The sequence below is a fragment of the Misgurnus anguillicaudatus genome, chromosome 2 (genome assembly GCF_027580225.2).
Source record: "Misgurnus anguillicaudatus chromosome 2, ASM2758022v2, whole genome shotgun sequence".
Lineage (NCBI taxonomy): Eukaryota > Metazoa > Chordata > Actinopteri > Cypriniformes > Cobitidae > Misgurnus > Misgurnus anguillicaudatus.
In genome coordinates this window covers 22,304,913-22,322,540 of record NC_073338.2, presented here as the reverse complement: position 1 = coordinate 22,322,540, position 17,628 = coordinate 22,304,913, and the positions used below count along the sequence as shown (strand labels likewise).

General features: G+C 40.4%; 1 protein-coding gene across 1 annotated transcript in view; it reads right to left on the bottom strand.

Annotated features, from left to right (window-relative positions):
• Nucleotides 1-11,677, bottom strand: part of LOC141369219 (macrophage mannose receptor 1-like) — a 42,814-nt gene extending 31,137 nt beyond the window's left edge. The window contains exons 1-5 of the mRNA XM_073874777.1: nucleotides 11,549-11,677; nucleotides 11,072-11,455; nucleotides 10,197-10,373; nucleotides 9,886-10,038; nucleotides 6,060-6,140 (exon numbers count right to left, since the gene is read on the bottom strand). Of these exons, the coding sequence (XP_073730878.1) occupies nucleotides 6,060-6,140; nucleotides 9,886-10,038; nucleotides 10,197-10,373; nucleotides 11,072-11,455; nucleotides 11,549-11,612 (859 nt within the window). The 5' untranslated portion in view covers nucleotides 11,613-11,677. The remainder of the gene's footprint in view (nucleotides 1-6,059; nucleotides 6,141-9,885; nucleotides 10,039-10,196; nucleotides 10,374-11,071; nucleotides 11,456-11,548) is intronic.
• Between the last annotated feature and the right edge of the window lie 5,951 nt (nucleotides 11,678-17,628).

Below are 17,628 nucleotides of genomic sequence, written 5' to 3'. Positions count from 1 at the left end.
TAAAATGTCCACCTCCACTCCATTTATTATCCTAAATTAGATGCACCTGTTAGCTGCATAAAGACACCTGTCCACCCCATACAATCAGTAAGAATCCAACTACTAACATGGCCAAGACCATAGAGCTGTCCAAAGACACTAGAGACAAAATTGTACACCTCCACAAGGCTGGAAAGGGCTACGGGGAAATTGCCAAGCAGCTTGGTGAAAAAAGGTCCACTGATGGAGCAATCATTAGAAAATGGAAGAAGCTAAACATAACTGTCAATCTCCCTCAGACTGGGGCTCCATGCAAGATCTCACCTCGTGGGGTCTCAATGATCCTAAGAAAGGTGAACAATCAGCCCAGTACTACACAGGAGGAGCTGGCCAATGACCTGAAAAGAGCTGGGACCACCGTTTCCAAGGTTACTGTTGGTAATACACTAAGACGTCATGGTTTGAAATCATGCATGGCACGGAAGGTTCCCCTGCTTAAACCAGCACATGTCCAGGCCCGTCTTAATTTTGCCAATGACAATTTGGATGATCCAGAGGAGTCATGGGAGAAAATCATGTGGTCAGATGAGACCAAAATAGAACTTTTTGGTCATAATTCCACTAAACATGTTTGGAGGAAGAAGAATGATGAGTTCCATCCCAAGAACACCATCCCTACTGTGAAGCATGAGGGTGGTAGCATCATGCTTTGGGGGTGTTTTTCTGCACATGGGACAAGGCGACTGCACTGTATTAAGGAGAGGATGACCTTGGCCATGTATTGCGAGATTTTGGGGAACAACCTCCTTCCCTCAGTTAGAGCATTGTAGATGGGTCGAGGCTGGGTCTTCCAACATGACAATGACCTGAAGCGCACAGCCAGGATAACCAAGGAGTGGCTCAGTAAGAAGCATATCAAGACTCTGGTGTGGCCTAGCCAGTCTTCAGACCTAAACCCAAATAGAGAATCTGTGGAGGGAGCTCAAACTCTGTGTTTCTCAGCAACAGGCCAGAAACCTGACTGATCTAGAGAAGATCTGTGTGGAGGAGTGGGTCAAAATCCCTCCTGCAGTGTGCGCAAACCTGGTGGAAAAACTACAGGAAACGTTTGACCTCTGTAATTGCAAACAAAGGCTACTGTACCAAATATTAACATTGATTTTCTCAGGTGTTTAAATACTTATTTGCAACTGTATCATACAAATAAATAGTTAAAAAAATCATTTAATGTGATTTCTGGATTTTATTTAGATTATGTCTCTCACAATGGACATGCACCTACGATGACAATCCCAGACCACTCCACGATCTCCAACTGGGAGAACCCGCAAAACAGCAGGGCGTCCAAACACCTATCTTCCCCACTGTATATAATTATTCGCCCTTCCTTAACCCGATTGAGGAATTTGTCTCTGCATGGAGATGGAAGGTTCATGATAGGCACCCTCATGAACAAGTCACTCTTCGCCAGGCCATGGATGATGCCTGCAATGACATCACAGCAGACCAGTGTCAGGCCTGGATTCGCCATGCCCGAAGGTTTTTTTTCAAGATGTTTGGCTAATGAAAACATTCATTGTGATGTAGATGAGAACCTGTGGCCAAATCCACAACACAGAGTTGATGACAATGTAAAAGTACAGTAATCACTCCTGTTTTATTTCTTACAGTACAAGCAAGCAAGTTGAGGAACACTGCATTTGATGTTTTACAGTACTGTCTTTTCTATTTCATAGCTAATTATTTTATTTTAATTATGTTGTGATTGTACTGTAGTGTTTAACATCAATATATTACAAACTTTGTTCAATGATTCCAATGTGTCTGTAGTATTCTCTCTACTACTTTTGCTGTACAATATTTAATGATTGTACAAACAATGACACAATGAAGTTATCGGTTGCTTGTGTGTGGGTGATCTAGTTATGTTGTAAAAGTATTTCACTGTAAATTTGAGTTTTGAACCAATGATTGTGCAAGTGCAAGATTTCTTTAAAGATGTAAATGCACAATATGATGTTTTGAACATTAGACAGCCTGTGTTACAACTGATAACCGTTTTGAGTTTTGTGTCATCAAGATACACATAAATGACATCAAGGATCTGAAAATAGTAGCAAAGTGATTGTAAAATACTGTAATTTCTGTATTTTTGCTATAAATTAACGTTTAAGGTATTGTATAAAGTTTAGTTTTTATAATTTATAGTAACAATCACTATTGATCTTTTATTGTTTTATAAATACTTACTTTGACACGCTAAATCTTACAATTAAATAAGTTTAATGGCGCTGGCCCTGCTTCTTTGGATAAACAAGTCTGAAATCTACAGTTCCCTTTCAATACGGTTCACTTCGCATTGCATCAGTTGAGGACCTGTTTACTCCGTGACTGAAGCCTATTGGTTAACGTCTGTACAAAGTACAGACCAATGACGTTTGAACCCGCGCGCGGGATGCACACGTCCTTATATAAGCGCGGTTCCAGCGTCAGGAGCTCATTAATTTCTCCTTCAGCGCGAACCTCTCGCTGCTCCGAAGAAGAAGAAGCCTTACCTCGCCGTCGACAAAAGCCCTGCAGCGGAGTCCAGGCCTAGCGTCTTCCCCTGCCCTTTCCGGCTGAGAACCGAAGACAGCAGAATCCAGGTCTAGCGTCTTCCCCTGCTGCTTTCCGGCCGAGAACCGAAGATAGCCTTCGCTTGCCGTGGTACGAGCCCTGTGCAGCGGACACATGCCTGACGAGGTCTCCCCTGCGGCCGCCCGGTAAGATCAATATTTGTAATATAAAGCTGTAAGCTAAAAGAGCAGGCGCTGTTGTAATAGCGTCCAGCACAGCGGCTTGAGTGAGCCTCCCTGCTATGAATTTCCCCGAGCGCGTCACCGGTCTGGCACCTCCCACGCCGGGACCGCGCTTATATGCTTCGGTTGTCTTATCCATGTTTCGTGCTCCCCCTGCTGTTCCTCTCTCCCCGGGATGAACACACGGCGAGCCATGAGACTAGATGGATGCATAGACAAGCACACACGGACTAAGCCCCCCTGTGTTCTGTCACATCGCAACCGTTCATGCTTACAGAGTCCCTTCGCTCCTCTCACATTCAGTGGCGAGATCTCTGGCACATATATGAATCCCCCGAGTGCATTGTCGGGTGATACCGTTTATATGACGCATGGCTGTTCTGTCTGTGTTGCTGCTCCCCTCTGCCGTTCCTCTCTTGTTGAGATGAACAAGCGGGGGAACCGTAAAACTAGAAAGATGCATACGACAAGCAAACACGGGCGGATCTGCCCCTGTTCCCTGTCATAGCACAGCCACTCATGCTCCACGCTCCCGGAGTCCCTCGCTCCTTGCCCCGCAGTGGTGAGGTCTCTTAACGGCGTAGTTAGCACGCGGTCTTACGGCTCGCTGCCTCTAAATGCAGCTGTCTAGTGTTCAACGATTACAGAGCTTCATGCCCCTCCCCTCCTGGAGCGGCGCGATCTCATTCGTCTGCTCGATAGGGCGGATTCGCCACTATTGGAGCATCAAGAACACTCATTATAAGAGCTAACCGGCTCACTATTCGTCTATACAGAGCTTCATGCCCCTCCCCCCTGGAGCGGCGCGATCTCATTCGTCTGCTCGATAAGGCGGACACGCCTCTATTTGAGCACTAAAACACTTATTATAGAGCTTAACCGGCCTGAGTTCATCTCACTTCGGAAAGCTCACTACTCGTCTGCCCGGTCATTTCTCTCTGGTTTAGACGGAATCAGAGGCAGAACAAATTTGTTTAACATACTGAGGCCCGAATACCTCCCTTTATTCAGTCCCGTCCTATATCAGTGCGCTGAATATTGGTACATTCTTATATACCCGGTTTTTCTGCCCTTTTTAATAAACGGCAAAACCGCGGGCCTCACGGCAGACTTCCTCTCTGCGATGGGTTCAGTCTGACATTAAACCACCTAGACATACTGCTCTGCTCCGAGAGCCGTTCGGGTCACCGTCACTACTGAGGCTCGTGCACCTGAACGGCCGAGCTCTGGTCTTCGCGTCGACATAGAACTGTCTGGGGGAAGAGGGGTTAAGTCGTGCCTCGGCTGGACTGCCCTGAAATGTTTTCTGTGTGCTGTTTATCCAAAGCATACTGTGTAATACTGTTGGTTATGCGACCTCACTATAGTGGCGAACGGTATTGAATTCCTCTAAAAAGAGTAATTTCCGTGCTTACTATACTGTGTATTGACACCCCACGGTTGTACGGTGTCTCTAAACACTTTCTCGCCTTACTGACAAGCAATCAGTAATACGCACACACGGCCCGCTGTCCATAATTCTATCGACGCTTGCCGAAAAACCCCCGGTTTGGCCATATACTGTGTTTTGACACCCCACGGCTGTACGGTGTCTCTAACACCTTTCTGCCAAATTCGCTCGCAGCCCACCTCAGTTTCTCCGCTACGATGCTGACGGCGCAAACGAGCACGGGCGTACGGCTGTCGTTCTCTCTTCCTAGAGAGACGGCAGCCTCAGACTTTTGCATGGCTCCAAGCATTTGAATCGCGCCCTCTCCGGACGGCCACTCAAAGGCTTACAGCCAAGCGGTTTATGACGTTTTTCGGCCATACAGCTGATTTATATCAGCGGATCCGAAGACGCTCACTCCTCCGCTCCGCTCCAATACTCGGAGATATTAAGGGTAATATCAACCTGAAGTGAGCTTGCTACCCGCCACAATAAGTTTCAAAGCGCGCACAGTCAGACGCGCGGCATCTCGTTTAAGACGGGCTCACGTACCCCTCTAACGAGCCTCAGAAAGCTGAATATCGTGGCATTCTGTTCATAAGTCCACTTTAGTTTGACTAAGCAAAGGTCCCGCCCCGAGCTGACGGCCGGGAAGCTCATGCTTAAGTTACACACAGCTGCATGAAGTGCTACCATTACGAGATCGCCAGCATCTGCTGTGGGTTGAACACGCTTTACGACGGCAATCAGCCTTCGGCGCGTGGAACGCCCGTTTGTCTCATATCAATCACCTTCTACTGTACATACGGTCCATTAAGGGGATGATTTTAGCACTGCAGCACTCTCGACCATGTTATTGTGATAATGCGGTCGGGCAAACTACGGTGGTTTTATTATTTACCGAACCAGACTGAGATCTCGCCCCCTGTACAAGCTGGCGAGTCATCTCCTTTATAAACTCATTGCATCGCTTTATAAGCTATGTTCAATCAGAGTGATACGCATCTCGTGCTTAAACTGCCAAGATGCAGATATATTTACCCGTTACGATGGGCATGCGGAGATTGCATCCGTGGGACACGACCTACATTACGTGCCTTATAACACGTTGACACGAGCTGCTAGGACCCCTTTCGCGAGGCATCCTTATGCAAAGTCTGATCTATTCTGTCTAGTGACAGCGAGAGTCTTCCCCCCGCGAATTGTAGGTGGAACAGCTTTCTCCTCACTACAGAGGCTTGTGCACGGCGGCTTTCTCCCCCTGCGTATATATATATGTGGCGGTGATAACAGCGAACCACGCTCTTATGACCGACCATTCACTTTATTCATAAGTCATTTCTCAGATGCGGACGGTGCCCGAGGCGCAGCGCTCTGGAACTGTCCAAGGTCCTGTATGACAGATACGTCTGAAGTACATCAGACGATCAGCTGTTCATAGCACTTGCCGTGCTACAAATGTCTACGCAACGAGTGTATTCGGCTGCGCGCTTCAGTCGAATAATAATGAGCTCCTGACGCTTGAACCGCGCTTATATAAGGACGTGTGCATCCCACACGCGGGTTCAAACGTCATTGGTCTGTACTTTGTACAGACGTTAACCAATAGGCTTTAGTCACGGAGTAAACAGGAGTTTCCCCCATAGCGTCAGCTAACTGACGCAATGCTTCGTTCCCGTTATTTCAGGGAACCGGGGTTACGTGAGTAACCTAAGCGTTTTGTAGTTCTAATGAAGTGATGTGGTGCCCCCTTTATAATGTCTCTGATAAAACCCTTGATTTCAGCACTGCTATGTGTCACATCAGTTAAGCTACAGTATAAGAATTCAGTTAGACTGAAAGATAAATCTTACCATTTCTCCTCTGATGTCCACTGAATCCATCTAATTTGACCAGTCCTGCCCACAGAAAATCTCGTCTCTTCATAAGCATTCCTGGTTAATATTTTACAGTTAAAAAGTGTTGGCACCACAGGTTACGACAATACAGTTTACATGCACCCTAAACATTAAAATCTGATTTAAACTGTTTCCAATTTTTTTGGGGGGATGCTTTTGGGCTAGTTTTGAATGTCCATTTGGAACCAAGACGTTGAAATGACGGCTAACTATAGACCCAATATAGACCGGCTATGAGTAACCCACTTCTACTCTAAATAGCCTTGAATTGGTTACATGCCATTTTTGCCAAAATAACAGGTGTTCAAGGTGTCTGCTTTCATTTGTTTTAAACTTATCGTTTCGTCTATTCTTGGGCTATGGTAGACGTCTATTAGACTTTCACTGACAGCCCAAATTTAGCCTGGTTTTAACCAAAATTGCTTGCTGTTGATATGCGAATATGGCAACTCTGGCTGTGCGCTTGCAGAGAGGTTCGGTTCAGATTCTATAGAATGTACATCTAAACCAGCATTTAAACAGTAGCCCAAATATAAACTCGAACAAAAAGGGGAGAACTTGGCAACGCTAAGCTGCGGACAGCATCTCTCCTCGAGTTCCCTCTTTATCTCTGGATAAATGTCAAAACTGAGTTGGAAAAAGTTTTCAGATATAGGTAATGAAAACACACTTTCAAAAGGCACAACGCTATTTTATTGCTTTAGCTTAATGTTTTAAAAGTAGGCTGCAGAATGTACATCGCGTGTACAGCGGGTGACCCCATTAACATTACCTTAATAATGAGTGATGTCATTGCCTTGCTATTGCGTGTTTCTGTGACGAGAATCATGTTATATAAGAGGTAATTATAAGACTTGAGCACAAATGGTTTGCGCATATTCACAATGCATTTTTGCATCCGATTTAGAAAATACTATGATTCACTCATTTACATGCGTACTTTTCCCCTGCTGATCAGATCACAGATCGGAGTACACCACCCCTTCAATATGATCCAAATTTGCATCCGATTGATCCAATCTTATTGATTAAGGTGTTTACATGAAGGCTTTTCAATACGATTGAGTCATCATTACGGTTACAAATGGATTATTTGGTTGTATGTAAACATACCTAGTGAGAGGGGGAGTGATGATGTTACTGTGCACCAAGGTCAAAGTGCTGCAAACTAAGTGCTCTTCCACCATACAACATAGTTCTCATTTTTTATCTGCTTAAAAAGATTGCCACATTTTATTTTGTGCCACCACACCACACTCGTGTAACTACTCATGTAAAAGTAGGGTGACGACCCATCCCGCGTAGCGCGTGTGCGCACAGCGTTTAAAGCACAAATCATGCGTCCCGCAAATTGAGACCAAAAAAGTTGGTCGCTCTGTTATATTCTCGAGGCCCAGGCCGCAAAACGAACATTACTTGAGTTCAGGCTTGCTCGCTAGTGGCACACTACTGTTGCCCCTTAGTTGAACTGCTGAATTTACACTTGGTATTATGATGTGTTTTCATCGATCGGATCACAAGTGAACGAGAGAGACACATCACGTTTACACCTGGTCAGGGTTCTAAATTAACTTTTTTGATCACCAGCCAATGTGTTAATTTAGAACCCTGAATCTGGTATTTAAATCCGTCTCTTTTGTCCACTTTCGACTGCTATCATATATTTGATAGGTATGGACACATTGTTGTATTTAAAATGGAAGAAAATACTGTTTTTGATCTCTACATAAAGCATTTTCCCTCTGTACATGACTGTGGGGACGGGCACTTCTGTGGTGCTTGGAATTCTAATTAATTAATAAAAATCAAATATTGCTACAATGATGGGTCAAGAAGGTGTAATTGTTCAAATAACATATTGTTTCATTTAAAAAAATATATAAAAAAAAATGTAACCCTAAAGTGTTTTTCAAGTGTAATAGCAAAGGCTAGGGACAGAAAATGCACATTTCCGTAGAATGACCCTTGTAAGTAAACATGCTGCACAGTGTTTTGTACATGTATATGTTAGAGCTTTCTCTGAATTTTCAGCACAATTGATGAAATAGGATCGCGCAACTTTCACACGCTTGCAAAATGAAACAACGGAGATCAGTCGCTTTAGTTTTATCAATAAAAAGGCTAAAAATAACGCTGTACACCGTGTGTTCGCGCCAGAAGTTAGAAAAGACGTAAAACATTGATCAACAATTGACAACAATCATATAGTTAGGTTTGATTTGTGTAATCAAAATACATTATTTTATTAAACTATACAATAGTTATATCCAGTGTTATCCTTAACATAATGTAATTAGATGAGTGACATACATACTTTAATCCTTTACACGTTTCTAGTCTTCTATTAAGTTTTCTCGACGTGGGCACCATTATTACCTCTCTCTCTCTGTCTCTCTCTCTGTCTCTCTCTCTCTGTCTCTGTCTCTCTCTCTCTCTCGTCAAATGATCCTGCGTGAGAGCGCGTTCTTGAAGTTCTGAGTTTTTTCGCTTGAGTTGCATAACTTGCGCGAAGACGCATTTAAAGGGAAAAGCGTGTGTTTTCGCGGCAATTGCGGCACCCAATTCGCGTCATTTTCATTGCCCCGTGCGAGGACGCGCCTGGTTGCGTCTTTGCATTGACTTTGTATGTAATCTGCTCGCGCAAATCGTTGAACTTGGGTTGGTAAGTATGCCCCATAATGAATGAAAACACATTATTCCCTTCGCGTCAGTGCACACGCACCAGCGCAGCGAGTACACTGGCAAGAGCAAAGCGCGACCGTCAGCCTATGTGCCGGGGCTTAGCCCCGGACGGCCCCGGCCCAATATAAACCCTGTCCGTACCACAGATTAGATAAATGGGCGAAGATAAGGCGGTCTCGTATGGCTGTTCGAACACATTCAACCACATGTGCTTTTACACTACAAAAGCAATCCGATCGAAAGGGGTTTCGAATACCTCTTAATATGGTTGAAAGTGTTTGAAAGTGGACAAGCTCAAAATGTTTTGAACACCGTTTACACCTGGCATTAACGTCGTCCACTTGTGATCCCATCGATGAAAACGCATGTTAATGCCAAGTGTAAACAGCCAGGTTGTTGTCAAAAGTGCGCACGCAGCCACGCACGTGCATACCAGACACACTGACTCTGCACCGCTATTATCAATTAAAAAGAGAATATGTGGGTATAAGAAAAACTGGGAAAATAAATATTTGTGGCTGAAAGTCTTAGGTGTCCCCAGATCACTGAACAGTTTTTTTCCTGTGCCTGACTTTTCTAACATGCAAATTGACCATCCTTCCTCCCCCTTCTCGTTCTGTGAACCTCTGGAGTTGTGAGTTAAGACTTTTTTTACCTGTTCCTGTGGTGTTAAGCAACTACAATTCCTGTTAATCTTATAATTTTATATAATGTATTTAAAGTGAATAAATTATATTTCCCGGGTCTCGTCACTTTTTCCCCGATCCCTTACTTGTAATGATTTCCAGGTGTATGTAATTTACTTTCTCCCTATTTAAGAGTCCTTGTGTTTGTTGTCCAGTGCACGTTCGTATTGTTACATTCCCTGTCATGTTCCTGAGTCTTGCTTTTGTGAGTATTTGGTATATTTAGTCTAGTTTGTTATTTGTAGTTTATGTTGGTTCATGTTTAGTTTAATGTTAGTTTAGTGTAGTGTGATCCTGTCTTGTTTTACCCCCTCGTGGGTTTTGTTTTCCCTGTTTGTTGTCAATAAATTATTATTTTTAGTCCTGTCTGCATTTGGGTTCGTTCTTGTCAAGTCCTCACAGAAGCTCTGTACCTGCAACAAATGTGTAATCATAAGGCTCAGAAACACTCAGGAGCTCTGCACCCTGCAGCTGGCAGCTCTTGTTTGCTTCATGCCATGTCAGTTTTGACTCATCATTCAGTTGGTAATAGAAGTTTATTAGAGGATTTTTCACCCAAATGTCACCTGTGAAAATATAACCCATAAATATGTGGAAGCATGTTCTAATGGTAAAAGTGATATTGATAATGTACTCTGTGATAATTGACTACTGATAATTAAAAATGTCCTGTTGATCATGCAAGTAATCCTTAGACAGAAACTAGAGTGAAAAGAAAACGTACTGTTAGTGTCACGTGTTGGGCAGTAGCCCCACAGCCTGTTAACACTGTAGTCAGACTCAACTGCACACCAAGGACCAGCAGCAAAAACGTTGGTACAATCTGCATACCATTTATTACCATATTGAAAAGGAAAGTGGCATGGACGACCAGGTGCATTTCCACCAATTGTGTATAATTCTATAAAACAAAAAATAAGAATCATTATTTAATAAGAGTTTTAAAGAATATTTTATAATTTAGCTATTGAAGCAATGAAAGCATAAAAATGTATGAGCATCAATACGATAAAAGGTAATTGTACAACATGTTTAATGGTAAAATTGGGTTGCTTTTATAATTACTTCATGTCAGATTTACTATTGCATTTTCAACTAAGCACAACAATTTAAAAAATACATATTTAACCTCCTAAGACCTGAGCTTTGGGTTGGCTTGCATTTTAGATTTCCTTCAAATATTTAGGGTTATAAGAACAAATAAATATAATAACCAAACATTTTTCTTTGAACATGAAGCAGTGTAAGCGTCCACGTTTGTGTACAACAGGTTCCAGTTACAAAGAATTAAGTATTATGTGTAGGTCTTAGGAGGTTAAAAAATGTAAATCCCTATTGTCCTTTCACATGCAATGAATGTTACGATCTGCCTTACAGGACAAACTCCCTGACTGAACAAACATTTACACATTTGACAGGCACTTTATTTCAAACTGACATACAGTGCATTCAACTCCATTTGTGACCCCTTTGAATCAGATTATTAGCACCATGCTCTATCAACTAAGCTACCAGAACACATGAAGGATATAGGAAAACAAACACAAGCATTTTAACTTTATGCTAAGTTCAGCTGATAGTGTACTTTAATGCACATACCTTCATAAGGCCGAGAGCAAATGTTGTTCTGTGTACCCTGAATTGTCCATTGACTCTTTGTTTCAGTGTCTTTAGAGATGAGTGGCACACCATTATCACTTACAGCGAGATATAGAGATTCATCCTTTAGCCGAAGCAATAAATCGCTCTTGCATTCCCACTTCTGCAAAACATTGTCATCTTCACACATCAGCCACTGCAGCATTTTACCCACAGTCTTACTACCAACACCAAGGCATTTCTTTGTGTAAATGTTTAAAATGCGATCCTTTGAAATCCAGCGAAACTGTTGTGAGTCAGCGTGTGGGTCACAGACTGAAAGCTGCTCCAGGTTGTTTGTCATGCATTGGTTATAATGCACACTATACATCACAAAGTTTCCTTCTGCACAAAAATAAGGTGGATGAGATACAGTGGTGTTCAGCTATTCATTTCTGTTTTAGTTTGAATAAAGAGATAAAGAGAGAAGCTACATACCTGACTGTGCAAAGCAGTTTGATAAATCTAATAAAAGCATAAAAACAACACAAATGATTTTCATCTTGATGATCCAGTGACAGTTCGAGCTTAACTATCACATTTTTCATGCTGGCCTGCTCTTAAAACAGATTCAGTTGTGCCAATCAGAATGATATCCTGTCATGTGACTTCTTTATTTAGAAATGCTAAAACTCTCAAATTAGTCAAAAGATCTTTCTGACAGTGAAGGAGGCATCTTCACAATTATTAAGAAATCTTAGGAAGCTTAGTCTTAATAACTGTATCTTTCTGGCTTTTTTGGGGACATTTTCTTAACATATAGCAGAAGCATTAAGTACTCTAGGCCTACTAAAGACCATTAGACAGCTTCAGCTAATTCAGAACGCTGCTGCCAGAATTCTGACCAGAACCAAAAAAATCTGAGCACATCACTCCAGTCCTCAGGTCCTTACACTGGCTTCCAGTTCTACCTGATCTCACAAAATTCTGTGAAATAGTCACGCATTATTTTGCTCAGTTTTGCGTGACATTGTCACGTTTTCCACCATATTACGTGCCCCTGACATGACTTTCTTTTCCGTGACAGTTTCACGTATTGGTTACTCAACTGTTTTTCCTATTTTTAAACAATTGTCGCTTCAGTTTGGGGTTAGATTTGCTGTTTGCGTTACGATGTCACTTAATGTATTGGTTTATAAAAAAAATTTGTATGCTTTTTAAATCATCGTCGCCTGACGTTAGGGTTAGAGTGGGGTTTGGGTAAGGATGTCATTTTATGTAACAGAAAGTTGTTCTAACCCCAAACCGAAGCGACAATTGTAAGAAAATAAAAAACAAACAGTTGAGCAACCAACACGTGAAACCGTCACGGAAAAGAAAGTCGTGTCAGGGGCACGCAATATGGCGGAAATACGTGACAGTGTCACGCAAAACTTAGCAAAATAATGCGTGACTATTTCACGTATTTTGTGAGATCAGGTTGTTCCAGTTACATTTAGAATATTTTTTAAAGTGTTATCACTCGTTGATAAATCACTTCATGGCTTAGGAAATACAAAATACATTTTATTGTGTTAAATGATTTTTATTGTACAAATATGTATTGTTTTCACATATTTGTTCTCTTAAAGGAATACTCTACCCTTTTGCCATATTAAACTATGTTATTACCTCAACTTAGATGAATTAATACATATCTATCTTTTATCAATGCGTGCACTGTACAGCGCGTCGTGAATGTGTTAGCATTTAGCCTAGCCCCATTCATTCCTATGGTACCAAACAGGGAAGCCACCAAACACTTCAGTGTTTTCCCTATTTAAAGACTGTTACATGAGGAGTTATACCAGTAAGTATGGTGCCAGAAAATAAAAATTTTTTTTGGTACCATAGGAATGAATGGGGCTAGGCTAAATGCTAACATTTCACAACGCCCTGTACAGTGCACGCATTGAAAAAAGATAGGTATGTATTAATTCGTCTAGGTTGAGGTAATAACATAGTTTAATATGGCAAAAGGGTAGACTATTCCTTTAAATTGTTTTCTCATTTCTATGTAAAGCACTTTGAATTACCTCAGTGTATGAAATGTGCTATACAAATAAACTCGCCTTGCCTTGCCTATCAACAAAAATGATGCAAACAGCTATGCCAAACTACATAATAATTGTCACCAAGTTGAAGTACTTAACGGTTCAGCAGTGATCATGTTGGTAATATACAGCTGATAACTAACCTGAGAATATACATATAGAAAATGATAATAATCCACTGATCATACTGCACATGTAGGACACTGCCACACAGTAGTTTTCTGTCAGCATGCACAACAATAAGAGTACAAAAGTAATGAAATTCCTTTCAAATTTTATGATCAGGGAGTCGTGCCAGCACTAATATTGAATAACTGTTACATGGACCTCACCAAATACTATGTCTCTAAACAGCCATAATTCTAGGCAATATGTTAATTGGGAGCTAGTGTGAAAATTTTTCAGATACATCATGTAGCAAGGTACCTTATAGTCATTTGTAAACAATTAACCTGATTTGGTGAACCCCATGAAAACCTTCATAAACTTCAAATTCCTCTGCTTGAAGAAATCAAGAAACGATAAATGCCGGCCAATAACCATGAGCTTAAGTTGTATCTCATGTGAGGCTGAAATAAAAATCAACACAGAAACTTGTCTTTTGATCTTTAATTCTAGCAAGAAGGTAATCCAAAACAGTATAGCTTCTGCAGGAGGAAGACATAGTTCACCCAACTCAAACACCATTTATGGACATAAATGAACTCGAGGTGTGAGAGGTTTCGGTCAGACATATATAAACAGGAAATCTTTAGACAGAGCAGATAGTTTCAAATCTTATACTTAGAACAAGAAGTTATAAAACAGAAATGGCAACAGATTACAAGCAGTTAACTTGGAACTAACTTTTTCTTTAATCTCTTCTTAACATTATTAATGTTATTTGTTATATTACTTTGCATTATATTTTTTGTTACGTTTAATTTTATATTATTTCACTGCTTATTGTTTCACATACTTTGGGGATTCTTCGCTTCGCTTGTGCCACCCACAACCTAAGCACTTCTCTATGAAAACCACAAAACTAAATAAACAAAACAGAAACTCATTTAAATGTCAAATATAAATAAACAATAAACAGTACAAATACTTGATATAAACAGATGAGTTACAAAAAAAATAATGGTTTGTCCAATTTGACTTTTGTCCTCTGCACAGCAGTAATGCCATTAGGCCCTGACAACAAACAAAATTCACAATGTATAGATTAAATACCAATTGCCTATGAGCTTGATCAGGCAACTCTATGTATGTTTCTGTCTTGACACAATTTATTTTAAGTTCAAGAAAGCAAGCAAGCAGTTCCTCATTGTGGTTAACAGGTTTATTATGCAGTTCTCTGTGTGTGTAGAAGTGTATGCTTTGCTATGCTCCCATAGTGCGGTCAGCAGCCAAAACTTCTTCCTCCAACCCACTCTCAAACCAGTCTGGTTTTGGTGCAATCTCTCTCCCTATGCAAGTTTTGGGGCAGTCATTCTTTCAATGTCCCTTTTCTCCACAGATAAAACACACATCTGGTTCAATCACTGAGGTTCCTTTTTTACTTAGTTCATGGCCTCTTTCACGACATATCTCACTATATGCTGAGGAAGGTTTTAAGGCCATAGCTATAAGTTAAGTAAAGCTTGAAATAATTAATTAATATATGAATATTAACATTGTACATTGAAAATTAACATTGTGGGATCTGCTGGTTAACAACAACAAAAGATTTTATGTTCTTGTGTAATAAAGTAATACTGTATGCTCTATAAAGCAGTATTTAGCTACACTATGCGTTCATAGTGCTTTTATAAGATGGTATATCACAGCTACAAAAGTTTAATAATATTGATAGAAATCCCCCCCTTTTTTCAGCTAAGCAATGTTCTTCAGAAGTGGAATGGGTCAAAAGCAACACAGACATCACAACACACAAGCTGCATTCTGATTCAAAGGCTGGATCATTCATGCCCTTCAAGGACAACTTGAAAGGTGAGGTTTTACAGATTGTAGTTTTCCAGACAATGGTAGCCAATATTAAAGGCGGAGTCCATGATGTTTGAAAGGCAATGTTGATATTTGAAATCACCTAAACAAACACGCCCCTACCCCAATAGAATCTGGACCTTCTGTTGATAGACCCGCCCCACACATACGCAACCCGGCATTTGATTTGATTTGATTGGCTTTAAGTGTGTTTTGGTAGTCGGCCCGTCACCTTTTCCAACGCGTTTTTCAAACATTGTGGACTCCGCCTTTAAATATACAGTATATATATATATATATATATATACAGTATATATATATATATATATATACACTTACCGCACCTCCACTTGTACATAAATATATATTTTTTTGCATTTATTTGTTGTCGTGGTCTTTGACTGCCCCCCCACACACCAATTACATCCATCATATCATCTGTTATACCCCTTTCACAGTACTGGGGTCGTAACAAATTTGGGGGCTCGTCCCTTTCTCCCGTTTTATAATAAATATTGGTGTGTGTTGGCATAATCAACGTGTTTTGTGGCCTAAGTTAGTAGTGATTGGTGTGCTGCGCTAAGTGCGCTTTAACGGTAAGGGGTATTGATGCTAGTGCTGTGGTTTGTGTGCGTGTGTATAAACGTTTCAGACATGGTGTCATTTGATTTACAAACCTTTATTACAAATCACATAGAACAGCTGAATAAGTGTAAAGATGATTTATTTCTATTGCAACACATGAAAAATAATGTGTTTTAAACATAAACCACGTAAACACATTGTATTATACCAAATACACAAAATAACGTTGTTTTTTAGCAATAAAATAGGTGCACTTTAATGGTAAAAATCATGTGCTGCACATACTGGATACCCCTACCATTTGCTTTTTTGTTTGTCCATTATCTTATTTTATATAATGACAAACCTTCAAGGCCCTGGAATCCAGTTCTTCATTGGCTAAATCTTTATGCAGAAACTTTGTAGGGAATGTGCTGAAAAACAAACAATAACAAAAAATAAATTAAATGCAGCTGAATCAGTGGCGGATGCAGAACGTGACATATGGGTGGGCATGGATTAAGTCCGGGTGGGCCTGAATCTATGGGTGTCACTTTTGAATAAGAAACTATAACAAGTCTATAAAATTCGTAAAAACTTCAGAACACTACTTTAAACAGCATACACACACACCCGAACTGCACGTCACATTTTTGACATTATTGATACTTTAAATTGTAATGCAACGTGACATTTATTAAGCCTTTTTGGTAAAAAAAATATTGGGCTCTCATAGCCTACAAAAAAGAACCTGCACACAGTGACAGGAAATATAAATGAACCCAAAAAAACCTTATACTTTTTTAAATAACCTATTAAAGTGTTTAAATAAATACGGCTACTAAATGCTTAAAATGAAGCTTCTAACATCATATTCTCTTCATGCAAATCACTAAAAATATATTTTCGTTCTCACATATTTAAGTAAACTTACTAAATAAAGAAATAAAAATGGAATTGCTAGAATAATGTTAGACTCTGGGGTTAAACGAAATGACAAATAAATAAACATTTAATATACTTTTTGATGAGCACAAGAGCAAGCCTACTCGTGAAGAGCGGAGCCGAGGAGCGCGCATATCAGACGTGAACGAAAGGAATAATGGATTTAATGATTTCACTTCATTTCCTGACAGTTTCACTTGTTAGTGAGGATAGTAATGGCTAACAAGATGACGCCGAATTACATACAACATAATTACCTAACTAAATCTGAGAGAATGCAAACACATTACAATATTTTTTTCTCCGCCCGACGGCCAAGGCGCATCATTTTTTTTTAGCCCGACAGGAATTCGCCACAGCCCGTAATGGACGTCGGGCAAGCGATTTTGCGAGGTTTGTTTTGTAGAAAGACTTTCTTTAAAGTGAATTTCGTTTTGTATAAATTGTATCTTAATATTAATCAGTGTTTGATCAAACAATTGCCTCGATTTAATAAATAAGAAGCAAACCAAGAACGTCTGTGGTGTGGATTGAAGTGAACCCACTATATTTCCGCAGCCTACACGTCTTTCTGCTTTTAATGCATTTCTTAAATTAATGTCTCAATTACACAGTAGGCTTATAGGTTGTTATGATAGGCTATTTGTTGCTTAAAAGCAATAGGCTATATTGTATAAAGTGTAGCAATAAACGTGGCGTGACTTATAGTGCTGCTATATCGCTATATCAAACAACATCACTGTGATCAGATGTTTTCTTTCTATTTTTTACCCCGCTGTCATATTTGTTGTGTGTTTATGTTATTGAGAGGAAAGCGCGCAGCACATATTTATAACGTGTTGTTATTCAAAATACGTTTTCTACTTGCTTGCAAAAAAAGTTCTCAAAGTGATCATGGCTGAAAGCTGCTTTGGAATATTTCATTATAACGCAACATTCAACTGCTTTAATAGTTTTTAAATAGTTATCAGGCTTACTTATAATTTTACTGTTTTTAACATAACATGC